The following is a 14,202-nucleotide window of genomic DNA, read 5'->3' on the forward strand; positions in this document are numbered from 1 at the left end:
CTCCAAAAAACTTATAGTTTGACATGAAAATTTCTTTTGAATGCATATAAAGTTAAAGATGGGGAAGGTAGAAAACATCACACAAATCCTCCAGATTTTCTTCATTTTATGATACTCGGCCAAAGCTTTAACCTCATCCAATGAGGTAAAATAATTATTACATGCAGAAAGGGAAGAGTCCAATATTGGAGTTGGCTCACAACAAGGAAATGCTGCCTTCCAAACATACGACTATGCAGCGCGAGTAACAGCGGCATGTATTGCCTCGGTAAGATGAGGGACGGTCCTTGAGCTCAGACCCGCCATGCTAATCCTCCTGCAAAAACGAAGAAAGAAAATTAAGTCGATCGCCTCGTTCTGCAAATCCTCGCTCTATCTGCGTCAAGACGCGTTTAGATATGCAACCAAATTTCTACCCTCGACGTTCAGAAGATTAGGCTTCGTTTAATAAAAGAAGTCATGATTAAAGCTGATTGATTACCCGTCGGATGTCATGTAAATATGGTACTCTTTAGTCATGAAGGCAACTTGCTCGGAGTTCAATCCGGTGAAGGTAAACATTCCGATTTGCTTGATGATGTGGCTCCAGTCACCTGGTGTGCCTGCAGAATATATAACTCAGTGAGGTGATGTAACTATGCAAACTGCTACGGAAATGCATATAAATTATGTTGTCTTTCTTCGCCTTTCCTTTTCCATTCGATGTTGATTAACAAAAAATTCTATATACCCATAGGGAAATACTCACCCTTAGCACGCAAGGATTCAAAAAGCTGATGCCGCATGCTGATGATACGATCAGCCATGGCCTTCAGCTCAACTGTCCATTCGTTAAACAAGTCCCTGACCACGGAATAAAAAATCGATAAGGCAACTAGAACTCAAAATAGTGAAGAAAAAACAAAATTCAGTTTGGAATTCAGAAATTAGATAAAGACACATCAAGTCATTGCCATTTAACAGGCATTTGAACAAGATTCAAAGAGTACCTATCCTTGAGAATGGTGGCTACAATGGATGCACCATGAATGGGTGGGTTCGAGTACATGGGCCTGATCACAAGCTTCAGTTGGCTCTCAACCTTGCTTGCAACATCAGCATTCTTGCAGACCTATGTTCAAGTAGAAATTTCGACAATGAATGCAATCAAGAGACAATTTAAGATGTATGCCAATTATGGAGTTCTTTTTCGTATTAAATTTTTGTGGGATGCATCAAAATAAGGGATATCGCAACTGAAAGTTATGGAATGAGTCTTACAATGCTTAAGGCTCCAACACGTTCGCCGTACAGACCCATGTTTTTTGCATAACTTTGAGCAATAAGGCACTCTCCACCATCAGCAGCAAACCTACGAACAGACTGTGCATCGCCATCCAAACTTCCGCTAGCAAAACCCTATGAAGAAAAGAAAACAATTCACCATGAGAAGTTGGAATAGCGTGACGTTAAACAGAAGAAGAAACTAGTGTGTAGAGGAGTTGGAACTTTATACGCGATCTACCTGATAAGCACTGTCGAAGAACGGTAATAATCCTCTTGATCTCACAAGCTGTCTGATCTGCTCCCACTGCTCAAGGGTTGGATCAACACCAGTGGGGTTATGAGCACATGCATGGAGAAGTACAATTGCTCCGGCTGGGGCAGAGCTGAGGTCTTCCAAGAGGCCTGTTAAACGAAACGAAAAGAGTATTAAAACAGGACGAAGAATTGACACGTTACAAGGCCTGCAGCCAATTACCCCACGAGGGAAGAACTATTAGTAAATTAAGAAAAAACTATATGGCAGAAGATGAAAAAGTTGGGGCAAAGAAATTCAACTGTGATAGACACAATAAGAAACTATGAACACGTCTAGTTCTAAACCTTGGAAGTTAAGGCCACGAGTTGCTGGATCATAATACCGGTAACTTTTCACAGTCAACCCTGCCAGAGTGAAAACTTTGGTGTGGTTTCCCCATGTCGGCAGGGGTATGTATATTGTGCGCTGCGGTAAAATAGATACGGTTAAGTTCGCTGAACTATAATCTACACAGTAGTAGAAACAAGAGAAGATGCAACATGTAAGCACTTACTTCATGATAATGCCTTGCCAAAAATTCACCTCCAACTCTCAATGAGCCAGTTCCCGATAGACATTGGACGGTAGTAATACGGTTCTCTTGAATAGCAGGGCTGTAGCAAACAACATGATCAATACACCTCCAACCAAAACGTGATAAAGAAAAAAGGATTCGACGAGATATCAATCCGTCTTCTATACCTGTCAGCACCAAGAATCAGCTTAGCGCTCAGCTTATTGAAATCTGCCAGTCCAACGATTGGAAGGTATTCCTTAACGCGAGACCTGGGTGTAATGAGGAATCAAATCGTAAGCCAATAATTAACGGCACAAATCAGGCTAACGTGAATAATGTCAGCGTCTTAAATTAAAAGCGAAATGAGTTTACTGACAATGGCATAGCTTACATGTCATTAACGAGCAGCTGTTCTGCTTTTCTCACCACATTAAGAACAAGTGGTTTTCCCTCCTGCCATTCCATGACAACAAAACAAGTTAAGAAATTAACGCATACACAGATGACGATAACAAGTCATTCCCTTTTTAATATACGAAAATACGCATAATTTTGAATTTTTGACAATGAAACGAACATCAGCTCTGCGTGTGAGCGGAAACCATTCGATTTCCATACATTAGAGAAGATCGATTTCGCTAACAATACATACTACAACTTGATGAATCATGTTAAATTCAGTACATGAAGGGACTCACCTCGGTTCGATAAGCGCCAACACCCAAATTCAACTTCAGAGGGCTTGGATCTTTGTTATACGCAACAGTAACCTGTTCATATAATATAGTCAAAAATCGGATATCAATCAATCAATTGACGGAGATTAATACGATAGGTGTTGGGATAAAGATAAACAAGCGCGATCAAACTAGTATATGAATCACGATCAACATCAAAGCTAACATTAAAATACTCTGAAATCGAAAACCGAAAAGGATTTTGGGCCCGAACGATCAAATTACAGTTCAAACATTCAATCCATTACCAAAATTTGAAAACGGTTCAGCTTAATCGCAACCGAAATCAAAACTCCATCACTACAAATTACGCGAAAATCTGAAATCTCATAAATTGATTCAAGCAAAGATCAGACACTTTGAGAGAGAGAGTACCCCAAGGATTGGATCCTCGGGAGCGCGAACAACGTGAGCGAAGACGGAATTGGCGTGGGCGGAAGCTGGCGAGGCAGAGATGGAGTTGTTGTGAGCATCCATGGCGGAGGACGATTGATCTTCGGCAGCGAGGTGTCGTACCAGAGCGCTTAGCCTCCGATCACTACTCGTAGAAACTGAAGAACTGTGGGCGTGGGGTGATGTTAACTGTGGGCGCATGTTAGGCAGTTTTATTCGTTCCTGGGCTTAAATTACGCCTTTTTCGAGTTTTGGTGCGCTCGCTGTGTAAAGTGTCTTCGCTGTATGGGCATTATAAAAGGAAAGAAAACGATTTGCTTTCCTTAATTGCATACGTGGCTGACGACGTGGCGCGTTGTGGAGGCCTCTCTCCTCTTCCCTGACGTTTCTGATTAAGATGTGTTATTCACACACTTCATTTTATTTCTCACACTTCTTTTAATAATTTTTTATTCGTTGATCTTTTTTTATTCATTCGATGCGACTACCGAAAATTAAAAAGATGTGTGAGAAGTAAGATGTAGTGTATAGATATCACATCCCTTCTGATTAAGTGGGCCCCGCTTTTCCTTAACTGCCTCTATTTGACAATTTGTATTGTATTTACACCTTTTCTTTCTCGAAGAAAATCTCTGTTTCCAATTCTGCACGATCCGCCGTTGGTTTTGTGTGGTACGGGATTCTTAGCCGTTGGATTTAAAATTTGTTATCTTCTTTTTTTTTTTTTTTTTTTTTTATCTGCTACGAATTGATGTTGTTATCCGGGACGTGAAAAACCGTTTCGGTGGGCACGTGCATCGAGGGCACGTGGCTTCGGCCTTATCGATGTTATCTAATTTGGGGAGGCAGTCCCTTCGGGGACATCCGATAAAATTTTGGTAGGCACGTGCATCGAGGCTGTGGGTATGGGCTGAATCTCTGCCTCTTGTTTGTAAGCGTACATGCATCTCTTCCCATTATATAAAAGCCCATGGGCTTTAAGCCCGTCCAGTTATACCTACGATACTGGGGTTGGGAGAAATTAAACTAATGAAACTGGGGGAAAATTAAACTTACGACTTCGGGTGTAAGCGTAAATGCATTTAGCTTTTCTTTTTCAATTTGTGTATTGTATGTGCAAATGTATTATTTGAAGTTGTTCTCTTAATGATTCGTTAAAACACATCTTTTAAAAGCCCAACGCATTAAACGTTAAAAAAAAAAAAAAAAAAAAAAAAAAGCATGCTTTAGGCACAGTTCTCGAGTAGTATGTACGTATTTTTAATGTACTACACCAGTGTCTTATTTTATTAACTATGTTCTTAACCAATTGAGTTATAAATTGAGATCATGAGATGAGACGGTGAGGAAAATTAAACTTATGATCTCATGTGTAAACAATATATGCTACTAACCAACCAAGTTACAAGCATTTTGCTCGCATTTTTCTATTTTTAATACAAATAGGCAACAAACCAGCACTGGTAACCCTTGGATTACAAGAGAGTTACCATATGGCCACTTTATGCACTTCAAAATTGGCTTAGACATGAGTGGACACAGCTGCATGTATTGCATCTACAAGATGAGGAACTGCCTTGGGACCAAGAACCGTCAAGGTAGTCCTACTGCACAGTAACAATAAGGGTGAGTAAACTATGCCCTAATGTAAGATGACGACGTTCGATCTATGACACTGCCGATGGACTCAACGCAGACCGCAAGACAGTGACCCTACAATATACAGCAAACTTAACCAATTTCTCAGGTACAAGATCCTGCAGGTTTTACCAGTTGAGGGATCTTATAAAACTGCGAGGTTGAAGCTGAAATCGAGCTTAAACGAAACTGTACCATACCTGCTAAGCAATATCAAAGAAATTATCCGCTCCCACTGTGGCATAGTTGGATCAACACACCGGTGGGGTTATGCGCACATGCTTGGAGAAGCACGATAGCTCCTGTTGGGCCAGAACGAAGATCTTCCAGCATTCCTGTCATTCACTGAGACTGGAACTAGAAGATGTGAACAAAAGAACGTTCAAGCATTGTCGCGGATGGAAAACGTTAGGTAGAATAATAGGTACAAACAAATTATAGCCTACATAATCTTATCGATCTTCTGACAGAAATAAACGATAAGTCCACTGAAAATACAATCAACAATAGAAGAGAGGGATGCAAGGTAATGGCATACAAAAGAAGGAAAATACAAGTAGCATTTATATACAAAAACTTACCTTCAAAGTCTAGTATGTGTGTTCGTGGATCATAGTAACGATATGTCTTCATAGCTAGACCTGCTGCATTGAAAAAAATCGGGTGGTTTTGATAAGGTGTCTGGGACATGTACACTGTATGATGATGCTAAACTACTCTAATGCATAGGAGCGCGAGTTTATCTCTTGTGGATCAACCACGATAACCAGACACACAAATATTCAAAGTTTTAGGCAAATGCAAGTATCCCGTGAACCATGAGTCTTTGAACCATTCACAAAGAAATCCAAGTTTTAAGAAAGTGTGGGAAAATCTAATTTCCTTACCACGGGAATTGTTGCTTCAGGAACCTGAGGAATGTGTGCAAATGCAGAACCGCCATGTTCAGACGCCATGATCTCCGCTGAGAGAGTGGCAGTGTAGGCAATCGTCCGTAGAGTTTTGGACCTGGATGGCGGGGGTGGTGAGCTGAGATTTGGAGTTTCGGACAAGCGGTTGTTGGTTTTCAACGGTAAAAGCATTTACCATTTCACTATTTCAGCGACAGTGAACTAATGGCACTGCCAAGATTATATACTTCTAAACCCCTTCAACTAAATACAAAAATGCAGGGAACCCAAAACTTATATACTTCTGCCCTAACTAAGGGTGGCTCTTCTTTGAAAACGCATTCTGAAAAATCTTTGTACATTTGAAAAAAGGCTTGGGCGTGGTGGAGATTCAAATTCTGGTGATGAAACTTCGTAGTTTCTGAATCCATGTCTTGATATATCTTGTAACGATTGTGTAGGTGCTGCTAAAAATGAGTATCTGAAGTTTGTGACATCAGAAGAGTTGAAATGTTCCGTCCTCGGCTCAGAACCAATGGCCCAAAGAATGATTGCCAGCACGGTAGCCTTGATCTGCAAAATGAACTTGGGTTTAGCTCAAAGTCGCAGGAAATTCTGTAGTGCAAACATTGTCTGAACCGTTAAGTCACCAAAATTATGATGATCTAACGGTTCAGACAATGTCCGAAGTCGAGTAAAAAAACAGGGTTTTTTGTACCTGCGGTATCAAAATGAGAATTACAATGATGCGGCACATGTTTAGATGAAACCTCAAGAAGTTTTTGAACAGGGTGTGATCCTCATCAATGTACTTGGCAAATTGCTGTGAAAAAAGCAGGCCAAAAAAGCAGCTTATTGAAAAAGTGATTACTAGTTAATGGCTACCAAGCTTAAAAGACTGAATGCAGTCTATGAAGGCATACCTTTTCCCAGTCCATCCTATAGAAAATTGAGACAATCACTCCAACTTCAAGGCAAAGAAGACAGAAGACGAAGATTATGTACTAATTAAAATTGGTCAAGGACAAACCAGATTGATGATATTTATGTAAATATTCATAAAACTAAATTCAAATTGCTAAAAAGTGGTAAAAAGTTGAAGGGAAAAAAGGCAGAAATGTTTGGATGGCGATTTTGACACTCATCTTCAAGTGTTCTGCACTCAAATGGAGGAGTGCAGGAAAATTAAACGAGTGTGAAAATCACCTCCCAAGTTTTTTTTTCGAACATAGTAAACAAAAATTTGAAATCGAATGTCAATACAAAAGCTGTATACACCAGAAAGGATACAATGAAGAGAGTAACACTGCTGACGGAATTGGCAACAATATGACCGCAAAGGGTGCTCAGGCAGACAGCAATTCCCATACCTAAACATGTATATATAAACCTGTCAAACAAAATTGCAACTGATGACTTTCGAACAAATGCAAAATATAACAAGATTAAAGAAAAACTGCAGGAAGCCTCTGCTCTATAGGTCTATCACAAAAAACAGCAAAAACCCTTCTCGTTTTCTTTGATACAAGCGATATTGGAGAGCGGAAGATTTGAATACAGAACCTCGGAATCACCCAAAGCATGAAAATATGAATTCACAATTCAACAAAAGTAAAATATGTGCGTGTATATGTGTATATATATTTACCAGGGCTTAGGGACAATTGAGACAGGAGGGAGCTCAGAGACTCCAACTTGCCATTTCTTGGTGAGCCAAAGGGAGTAGATGATGACTGCAACTCCACAAACATTGACAAATAAATTCAAAGCTCTCATGGAGTTGTTCAAGCAACACCTTGCACTGATCACCATTTCTCTATCACACCAGTCAGCACTACTCTCTCTGTGTTGCTATAGCCCGCATCTATTAGGCTATTCCTAGCTACCTATATAACTCAGGATAATAAACAATAATAATATTCTACCTTTCCTTCTTGACAAAAACCTATGTGGGTTGGAGGAAAGGAATTGCTGGAGATGGGGGTTTGGTGATAATCTGGCAACATACCCAAATGACTTATGTGCCCATAACGAGATGCAACTGTGGCGATAGATGAATTAGTCAGTTAACATTCTGACATGATAGCGTGTGATTGGTTTATAATACCACCATAACAACAGAATTCACAGTACATTAAAATTTATCTCAACAAAATATGACAGTGTCTAATTGGTTGGAATACCACCGCGTTAAAATTCCGCTTGTATGTAAGTCCTGGACGGAATGATTGATCCGTCAAGTGAAATCTTAAAGAGATGCGATGATAACGTTGAATGTTTGATGGAGGGTAAGTGTACATGTGTGCGCACTATGCAAATCCAAGTTAAAACCACACAACTAACATTCAAAAAAGTAGGAGTAGAAACCAAAGACAGAGGCTTCATGTTCATAAAATGTCATCCAAATTTGTCTTAGTACATGTATTTATTACCCAAATAATATTTGACTGACAGGTTGAACATTCAATATTAATTTGATCCATTTTGGACTAAAAAATTTTCAAAAGGTGGCTAAACTGTTTTATATTTTTATTCAGCCATAAATTTTCTATCTTGATGACTAAAAATAGTATGCTGAAAATGAAATTAATATATTTTTTTTATAGTTGTTATCGACACTACGAATATACAAGCATGCACTTTATAAAGTAAAAAACTATTGCTGTGTACTTTTTTTTTTTTTTTTTTGTGAAACAAATGATATAGGAAAAGAATGAATTTGCACAAAAAAAGAGAGTATATTCTTAATTAACGGAGCTATAAGTCCGTTGCTGTTAAAAAAAATATAAAAATCAATTAGGGGGACAATCTATAAATAAGTTTTATTATTGTAGAATGAAAAATGGTACCTGGAAAAGGACAAGCGAGAATTGACAACAATTGCGACTTGCGAGTCTAATTCTCCCGCTCACAAAATTAGCGGATTTAAAAAACGACAGGGAAATTAACGTAATCGCTGTCGTCAAATGTTGCCTTTCCCGAAAGTCAATTAGCATGAGTGATCGCAACGAGGAATGAGGATCCTTCTCTGATCATATTCGTTTATCATATATTATGTGATCGATTTTTATCAGATATTGCTTATATTTAATTTTAAATAAAAAAATTTATAATAATTTATGATCGCACGATATACGATTGTGAGGATTTCGAAGATCCTCAAATCACATCTGTTCATCGTACATTATGTAGTCGATTTTCGTCCAATATTTTTTATATTTAATTTTGAATAAAAAATTTACAATAATTTTTAATCGCATGATATACGATAAACATATGTAATTAAAATATCTCTGAAAGAATCTGAAGAGGATCCTTATTCCACATCTAAGGCCTAATTGGATTTTGTGCACTAAGATTTGGTTTCTCTCTCATCACGTGATATTTGATCATTATTTTACTCATCAATTATAAATCTGTTCATATATGGGGATTGGGGAGTACGAGGCATCTGAACGAAAGATAAGTTCTTTTAACGAGTTTCATAAAATAAGTATCACAAGTAATAATCCATGCCATAATTCAAGCCTAACTAAAACCCAACTATATATTTACATATAAATATCTCTCTCATCACGTGACATGTGTTATGAGAAATATCCGATGCACCCGATTATGACTTGGATTCAGGGGGAAAAAAATACTTGGAAAGTTACATTTCGATAATTCTAAGAGTTAAACGACATCCGCCAATTCAAAAGAGCAGCCGAGCGGGTACATGAGGCAGGTAATTAGCAAGAAGTAAAAAAATCTCAAAACGTCATTACACGAATCTAAACGAGCAAAAATTGCAGGAGAGGACGGTAATTTAGAAAGCGACGGATGACTCAATCGAGCTTTACCCTGTCCATATCATTGATCACCCCTTCAAGCTGTAATGAAAAAGTTCAAAGATATTAAACAGGGCGATTAACTATTTACTTGCCTAACGCTGCTAATTAAGATTTCTTTAAATAAGGGAAAACAAGGAATTGTGCATACCTTAACGATTTGTCGCAAGAAGTAATCCCCATATCGTTTTGCTGGTTTTGATTCGACGACAGAAATCAAGTCCTGCAGTAGAATAGAAATCTTACACGCAGAAAACATATGCGTCATCATTTACCATTCTAATTTACACTAGATAAGGCTAACAATTTCCCAGTAAATAAGTCATCATTGATGTGAAGAAAAAAACATCGATAGACGCAGATCCTCCAAGTGTAAAAGAAGGGAATATCAGAGTAACTGAACCCATTTCCAAAGACAAGCATTCTGCATTCACACTTTTTGTTTTTCCTTTTGGGCATTGAATTGTATAGTTAAGTCAAACTACAGACCGAAATCACATGTTCACTTAAGAAAACTATGAGTCGGCCTAACATAATTTAAGACTCAAAAAACAGAAAAGAATTGTATTTGAAATATAAAAAGGGGGCGATGCTGCATAAGGCCAGCTGTACACTGTTTTAGATCTTCTGAGGCAAGTTTATATTCACCTCGACAAACGTCCCATAAACCAAGTGCATAAGGAGTTCATGTTTCCATTAACAAGATAAAAAGGTAATAGAAGAAAACATACATCGTCAATATAGAAATCCACATCAGCATTGGAGATAACTTTTCCCTCAGTATCAACAGCATGTGTCTTGTGCTTGTATGTCAACAAGATTGTCCTACAAGACAGAGTGACAAAACAACAAATATTATATAATCAAAACAAGAATTAGACAAACATAAGTAACAGAATCCTCATTAAGTACCTCAACTTGGATTCATCCACTTCCATGTAGCTTGCGAGCTTTCCTACGGAGATGGATGAATAGACTTGTAAGAAGGTCCTGACGCCTGATAATAACTGTTGCTGCTTCACTTCATAAAGGAACAGTTTCAATTGAAGTCTATAAGCGTCCTGCAATTGGTAAATCGAATATATTAATTGTGCACACATGCCCGCGCGCAAACCCATTCAGAGAGAAAGACAGAGAGGATCTCCACCAACACTTTGCCTCAAATATCCATATATCTAATAGTAAGACTTCTATTTGATTTCTGTTTCCAACCTTAAACCCCCAGAGCCTAAAGACCACTTTTCTCTCTGGTATGACACCATCAAATTTCAGTCTATGGAATTTTTGTTATTGCTCAAGTGTTTGCTGATGCTATGCATCAAGTCTACCACCAAATCATGTAAACGCATTATAACCACAATCAATAATTAGAATCGTATGCACCATTCTCCAAGAAAAATCATCATATCAACAATGTAACGTTTCACATACCTGGTTGTAGTTAACAAGGGGCTCCTCAAAACTTGGAGGGGAAGGGGTAATGAACTTAGGGCATGCGTAGGAGAAGAGCTCATCATAAATAGCAAAGGCTTCATCGTCATATCTCTGCATTCTGTTCATTTTCTCACCATACTTCTCGCGCAACTGAGAGTTCACCGTTTCCTCAATAAGCTTCACCTGGGGGCATAGTGAAAGAGCAATTGCCAACAGTGCATACATCTGCTCATTCTTCTTCAGAATCTGCTCATACTGTGGAGATTTCTGATGGAACTGCTTGGTCTTGTAGATGTATAACAGAATCTTATTAAATTCCCGAATTGCTTCCACATACCTGCAGCAAAAAACCAGTAATACTTGTAAGGCTACCTAAACAAAGTTATATATGCGTACACATCTAACGCAAAACAAAGTCAAATCACAAAGAACATACAAAATGAACAATGTACCTCCGCAGCATAAGATTGGCGAAACCATAATGATAAATGGTGGTAATGTGGCTTCCAATAACAGTGGTAAAAACACCTTGTTGGGTAATGTCAATGGGCTGCAAGCACTTCAGACCGGTATGATAATCGCCCAAAAGACAATGAACTCGAAGCAAACCCACCATGCTGAAATACCCCAACACCTTCAACACATTACTGCCACCATTATAATCATACCCATCAGTGGCGGTAAACTGCTCGAGCCCTTCCTTCTCTTGCTCAAGAATCTGAATGATCATCGACTTCTCAACCAGAGCTTGCAAGAAGTTAAGGACACCGTACACATTCCAAGCCTGCCAAAAAAAACCCCAATTATGGTCATCTCAAACAACAATGAGAATCCAACTTCGGGTTTAGGGTTTCTGACATTGAGGAACTGAATGTGATAATTACCTGATCAAATTGCCTGAGCAGAGCAATCTCCTGCTCGGTTTTGTTCTTCATCTTAGCTCTGTACTGGCAGAAGCTCTGGAACTGGTAGACGAACTCGTCGACCATGTCCCAAAGCCACTGGTTCGGCAGCTGCATATTAACGACGCCATGGAGGACAACCTGGAAGAGGCTGCAGTAATTGTCCCAGGAGTCGATTCGCTGCTTCAGCGTCGGGGACAGGCGGGCGTAGAGGTGGCGGAACCACATCTCGCGGTAGAGGAGGCAGAAGACGTGGTCATTGTCGACGTAGTGGGCGACGGCGTCGACGGAGGGCCAGGGGGTGTCCTTGAAGAGCCGATCGGAGATGGTCTGGAACGAGGACTCGTACATCTGGTGGATCTCATAGACATTCTTCTCGCGGATATGGCGGTAGAGGTGGACGACGAAGGCTTTTACGGAGTCGGGGACGAAGTTGGGGTCGTATCCGAGGTCTGAAGACGGCGGGGCTCCGGACGAAGTTTGGCGCTGCGTCGCCGATGTCTCGTCGTATGTGCCTGCGTCGTCGTAGTCGTATGCTGCCATTGTGGTTGCTGCTGGTTGGGAATTCGAGTGTCGAGAGAGTCGAGAGAGTCGAGAAGGGTTGTGCCGTTCAGCCCAGCCACTGCAGAGAAACGATGAGAGGAGGAGAGAGATTAGGGTTTTACCCGTTACAGCAGCACTAACCAATGAATTTCATTGGGGGGTTTATAGTCAAAATGTTATCCCGATTTGCATAACTTTTCATTTTGATCATTAAAGTTTGCATAACATTTTATTTTGGTTTATATGTTTATCTACGGTGAATTATTTTAGTTATTTTATGAAAAATCTTCATAAAATAAGAATAAAATGACAACAATACATTCACTTTTGGTGAAATCATTTTGGCATATTGTTTATTAAATTAAGGATAATTTTGTCATTTTGATCCTTATTTAACATAATTGTTCACCCAATGACCAAAATGATTGATGGTGGACAATGTCAGAGAGCACTTCTTTTGATTTCAAATCTTAGGGATTAAAATGAGGAGTTATACAAATCTCAGGATCATTTTTGCTAAAAGATGGATTGGATCTTGTTTGGGCTTATAAGGGTTTCTTATTCGGACATTTGATTACACCATACTTGGGGTCTAAAGATGGAAAAAAGCGGACGGTAAGTCATTGAGAGCAATTCCACCCTTAAAGACTTTGCCCCAGCACCAAGCCCATTTATCCACTCAGTGAACAGTGATAGACCCCAATGAACAGTAATAGACCAAATGCATCTCCACCCCTAAAACTAAATAGTCTAGTCAATTTTATTAAATATTATTATTATTTATTATAAAATAATAATTTGATTTATTAAAATATTATCAATTTTATTAAACCCTATTTAATCCACCGTTCCCACTCCCCCTCAACCTCACCATGTCGCGCCGCTCACCAATCAATACTCAATCTCCGACCAAGACCTCAACACCCAGGGCTTCAACCTCCACCACACGATCGTAGAGCTCAACCTGGACCACCTCAACAAGGTGTTCGTGGCCATCGGGTTTTCGAAGTAGGACCTGGACAAGATCTGGACGGCACTGGAGCACACGGACTTGCTGCTGTGGATGGAGTACAGGAAGATGAAGCGGCCAGTGGTGTTCGCGAGGTCGACGGGAGACGGCCTCCAGTTCAAACTTCCTTCTGACGCCACGCTGGCGTCAGTTGAGCCGGTCCCAAGGTCTGTCACTTTTGTGCTGGCCTGGAGACCAGCTTGGGCTGGGTGCCAGGTAATCCTGTGGGATGGAGAGACTTCCCTAGGTGACGGGCCATTTTTTTGGCTGTGTGCCGGCCTATCCCACCCCCAGTGGAATTGCTCTGATAGACACCATTATTATTAATAAAATCAAAATGATATACCAAAAATTGTACTACAATCTAGAGATATTTTTCTTCACTTGTGAGTAAAAGCTTTTAGGTTCGACTCACATTAATAACAATGTTGTATTATACTTGTGTTAAGTTCGATACTTGATTAGTGATTGACCCATTGTGTAACCTAACCTAAACTTAAACGCATCACTTGGTACATGATATGGGCGAATCACATCGAAACACACACAAGTTCAAAAGATCAATTGATAACAAGGCTGAGAACATGTTTACTTGAAACAAGAGAAGTCGTGAATGACAATGATAAATAATACCCCCAAAGGTATGATTTATCAAGGAAACATAACCCATAACTTGCAACATAGTAGCATGTAACATGCCATGAGTTTCTCAGCATTGTTCAATAGATCTTTGATATAAAAATCGTGG

At 39.5% G+C, this 14,202-nt stretch overlaps 3 protein-coding genes and 1 long non-coding RNA gene across 7 annotated transcripts; all 4 read right to left on the reverse strand.

The window, feature by feature from the left end:
* Window positions 1-77: 77 nt before the first annotated feature.
* On the reverse strand, window positions 78-5,817 carry LOC137734276 (aspartate aminotransferase, cytoplasmic). Of its 2 annotated transcripts, none has more exons than XM_088685541.1 (12): window positions 5,734-5,817; window positions 2,777-2,848; window positions 2,470-2,531; window positions 2,264-2,347; window positions 2,076-2,175; window positions 1,867-1,987; window positions 1,505-1,668; window positions 1,261-1,398; window positions 990-1,111; window positions 749-843; window positions 482-602; window positions 78-316 (listed from the first exon to the last, which is right to left on the reverse strand). In XM_088685541.1, the coding sequence occupies exons 1-12, from the start codon at window positions 5,800-5,802 to the stop codon at window positions 232-234; spliced, it is 1,233 nt and encodes a 410-aa protein (XP_088541667.1). In that variant the 5' UTR covers window positions 5,803-5,817; the 3' UTR covers window positions 78-231. The 2 variants fall into 2 exon arrangements, with proteins under 2 accessions (XP_088541667.1, XP_068329673.1); XM_068473572.2 differs by lacking the exon at window positions 5,734-5,817 and adding an exon at window positions 3,191-3,492.
* LOC148690977 (uncharacterized) lies at window positions 4,552-5,486 on the reverse strand. The gene is made up of 2 exons (XR_015956598.1): window positions 5,047-5,486; window positions 4,552-4,965 (listed from the first exon to the last, which is right to left on the reverse strand). It is a non-coding gene; the product is annotated as an uncharacterized LOC148690977 (long non-coding RNA).
* Window positions 5,818-5,893: 76 nt separating the features above from the next.
* LOC137734283 (tetraspanin-19) lies at window positions 5,894-8,137 on the reverse strand. Of its 2 annotated transcripts, none has more exons than XM_088685542.1 (5): window positions 7,385-8,137; window positions 7,027-7,106; window positions 6,660-6,740; window positions 6,455-6,559; window positions 5,894-6,309 (listed from the first exon to the last, which is right to left on the reverse strand). In XM_088685542.1, exons 1-5 carry the CDS (start codon window positions 7,485-7,487, stop codon window positions 6,046-6,048), a joined length of 633 nt encoding a protein of 210 aa, XP_088541668.1. In that variant the 5' UTR covers window positions 7,488-8,137; the 3' UTR covers window positions 5,894-6,045. The 2 variants fall into 2 exon arrangements, with proteins under 2 accessions (XP_088541668.1, XP_068329678.2); XM_068473577.2 differs by having other exon boundaries at window positions 5,969-6,309; window positions 7,027-7,126; window positions 7,385-8,136.
* A 1,051-nt stretch (window positions 8,138-9,188) lies between these two features.
* On the reverse strand, window positions 9,189-12,654 carry LOC137741490 (uncharacterized). Of its 2 annotated transcripts, XM_088686098.1 has the most exons (8): window positions 11,885-12,577; window positions 11,453-11,784; window positions 10,998-11,337; window positions 10,479-10,627; window positions 10,298-10,391; window positions 9,718-9,789; window positions 9,539-9,608; window positions 9,327-9,462 (listed from the first exon to the last, which is right to left on the reverse strand). In XM_088686098.1, the coding sequence occupies exons 1-7, from the start codon at window positions 12,443-12,445 to the stop codon at window positions 9,564-9,566; spliced, it is 1,593 nt and encodes a 530-aa protein (XP_088542224.1). In that variant the 5' UTR covers window positions 12,446-12,577; the 3' UTR covers window positions 9,327-9,462; window positions 9,539-9,563. The 2 variants fall into 2 exon arrangements, with proteins under 2 accessions (XP_068337298.2, XP_088542224.1); XM_068481197.2 differs by having other exon boundaries at window positions 9,189-9,608; window positions 11,885-12,654.
* Window positions 12,655-14,202: the final 1,548 nt, after the last annotated feature.

Source organism: Pyrus communis, chromosome 15 (assembly GCF_041283825.1).
Source record: "Pyrus communis isolate YQ-2024b chromosome 15, ASM4128382v1, whole genome shotgun sequence".
Lineage (NCBI taxonomy): Eukaryota > Viridiplantae > Streptophyta > Magnoliopsida > Rosales > Rosaceae > Pyrus > Pyrus communis.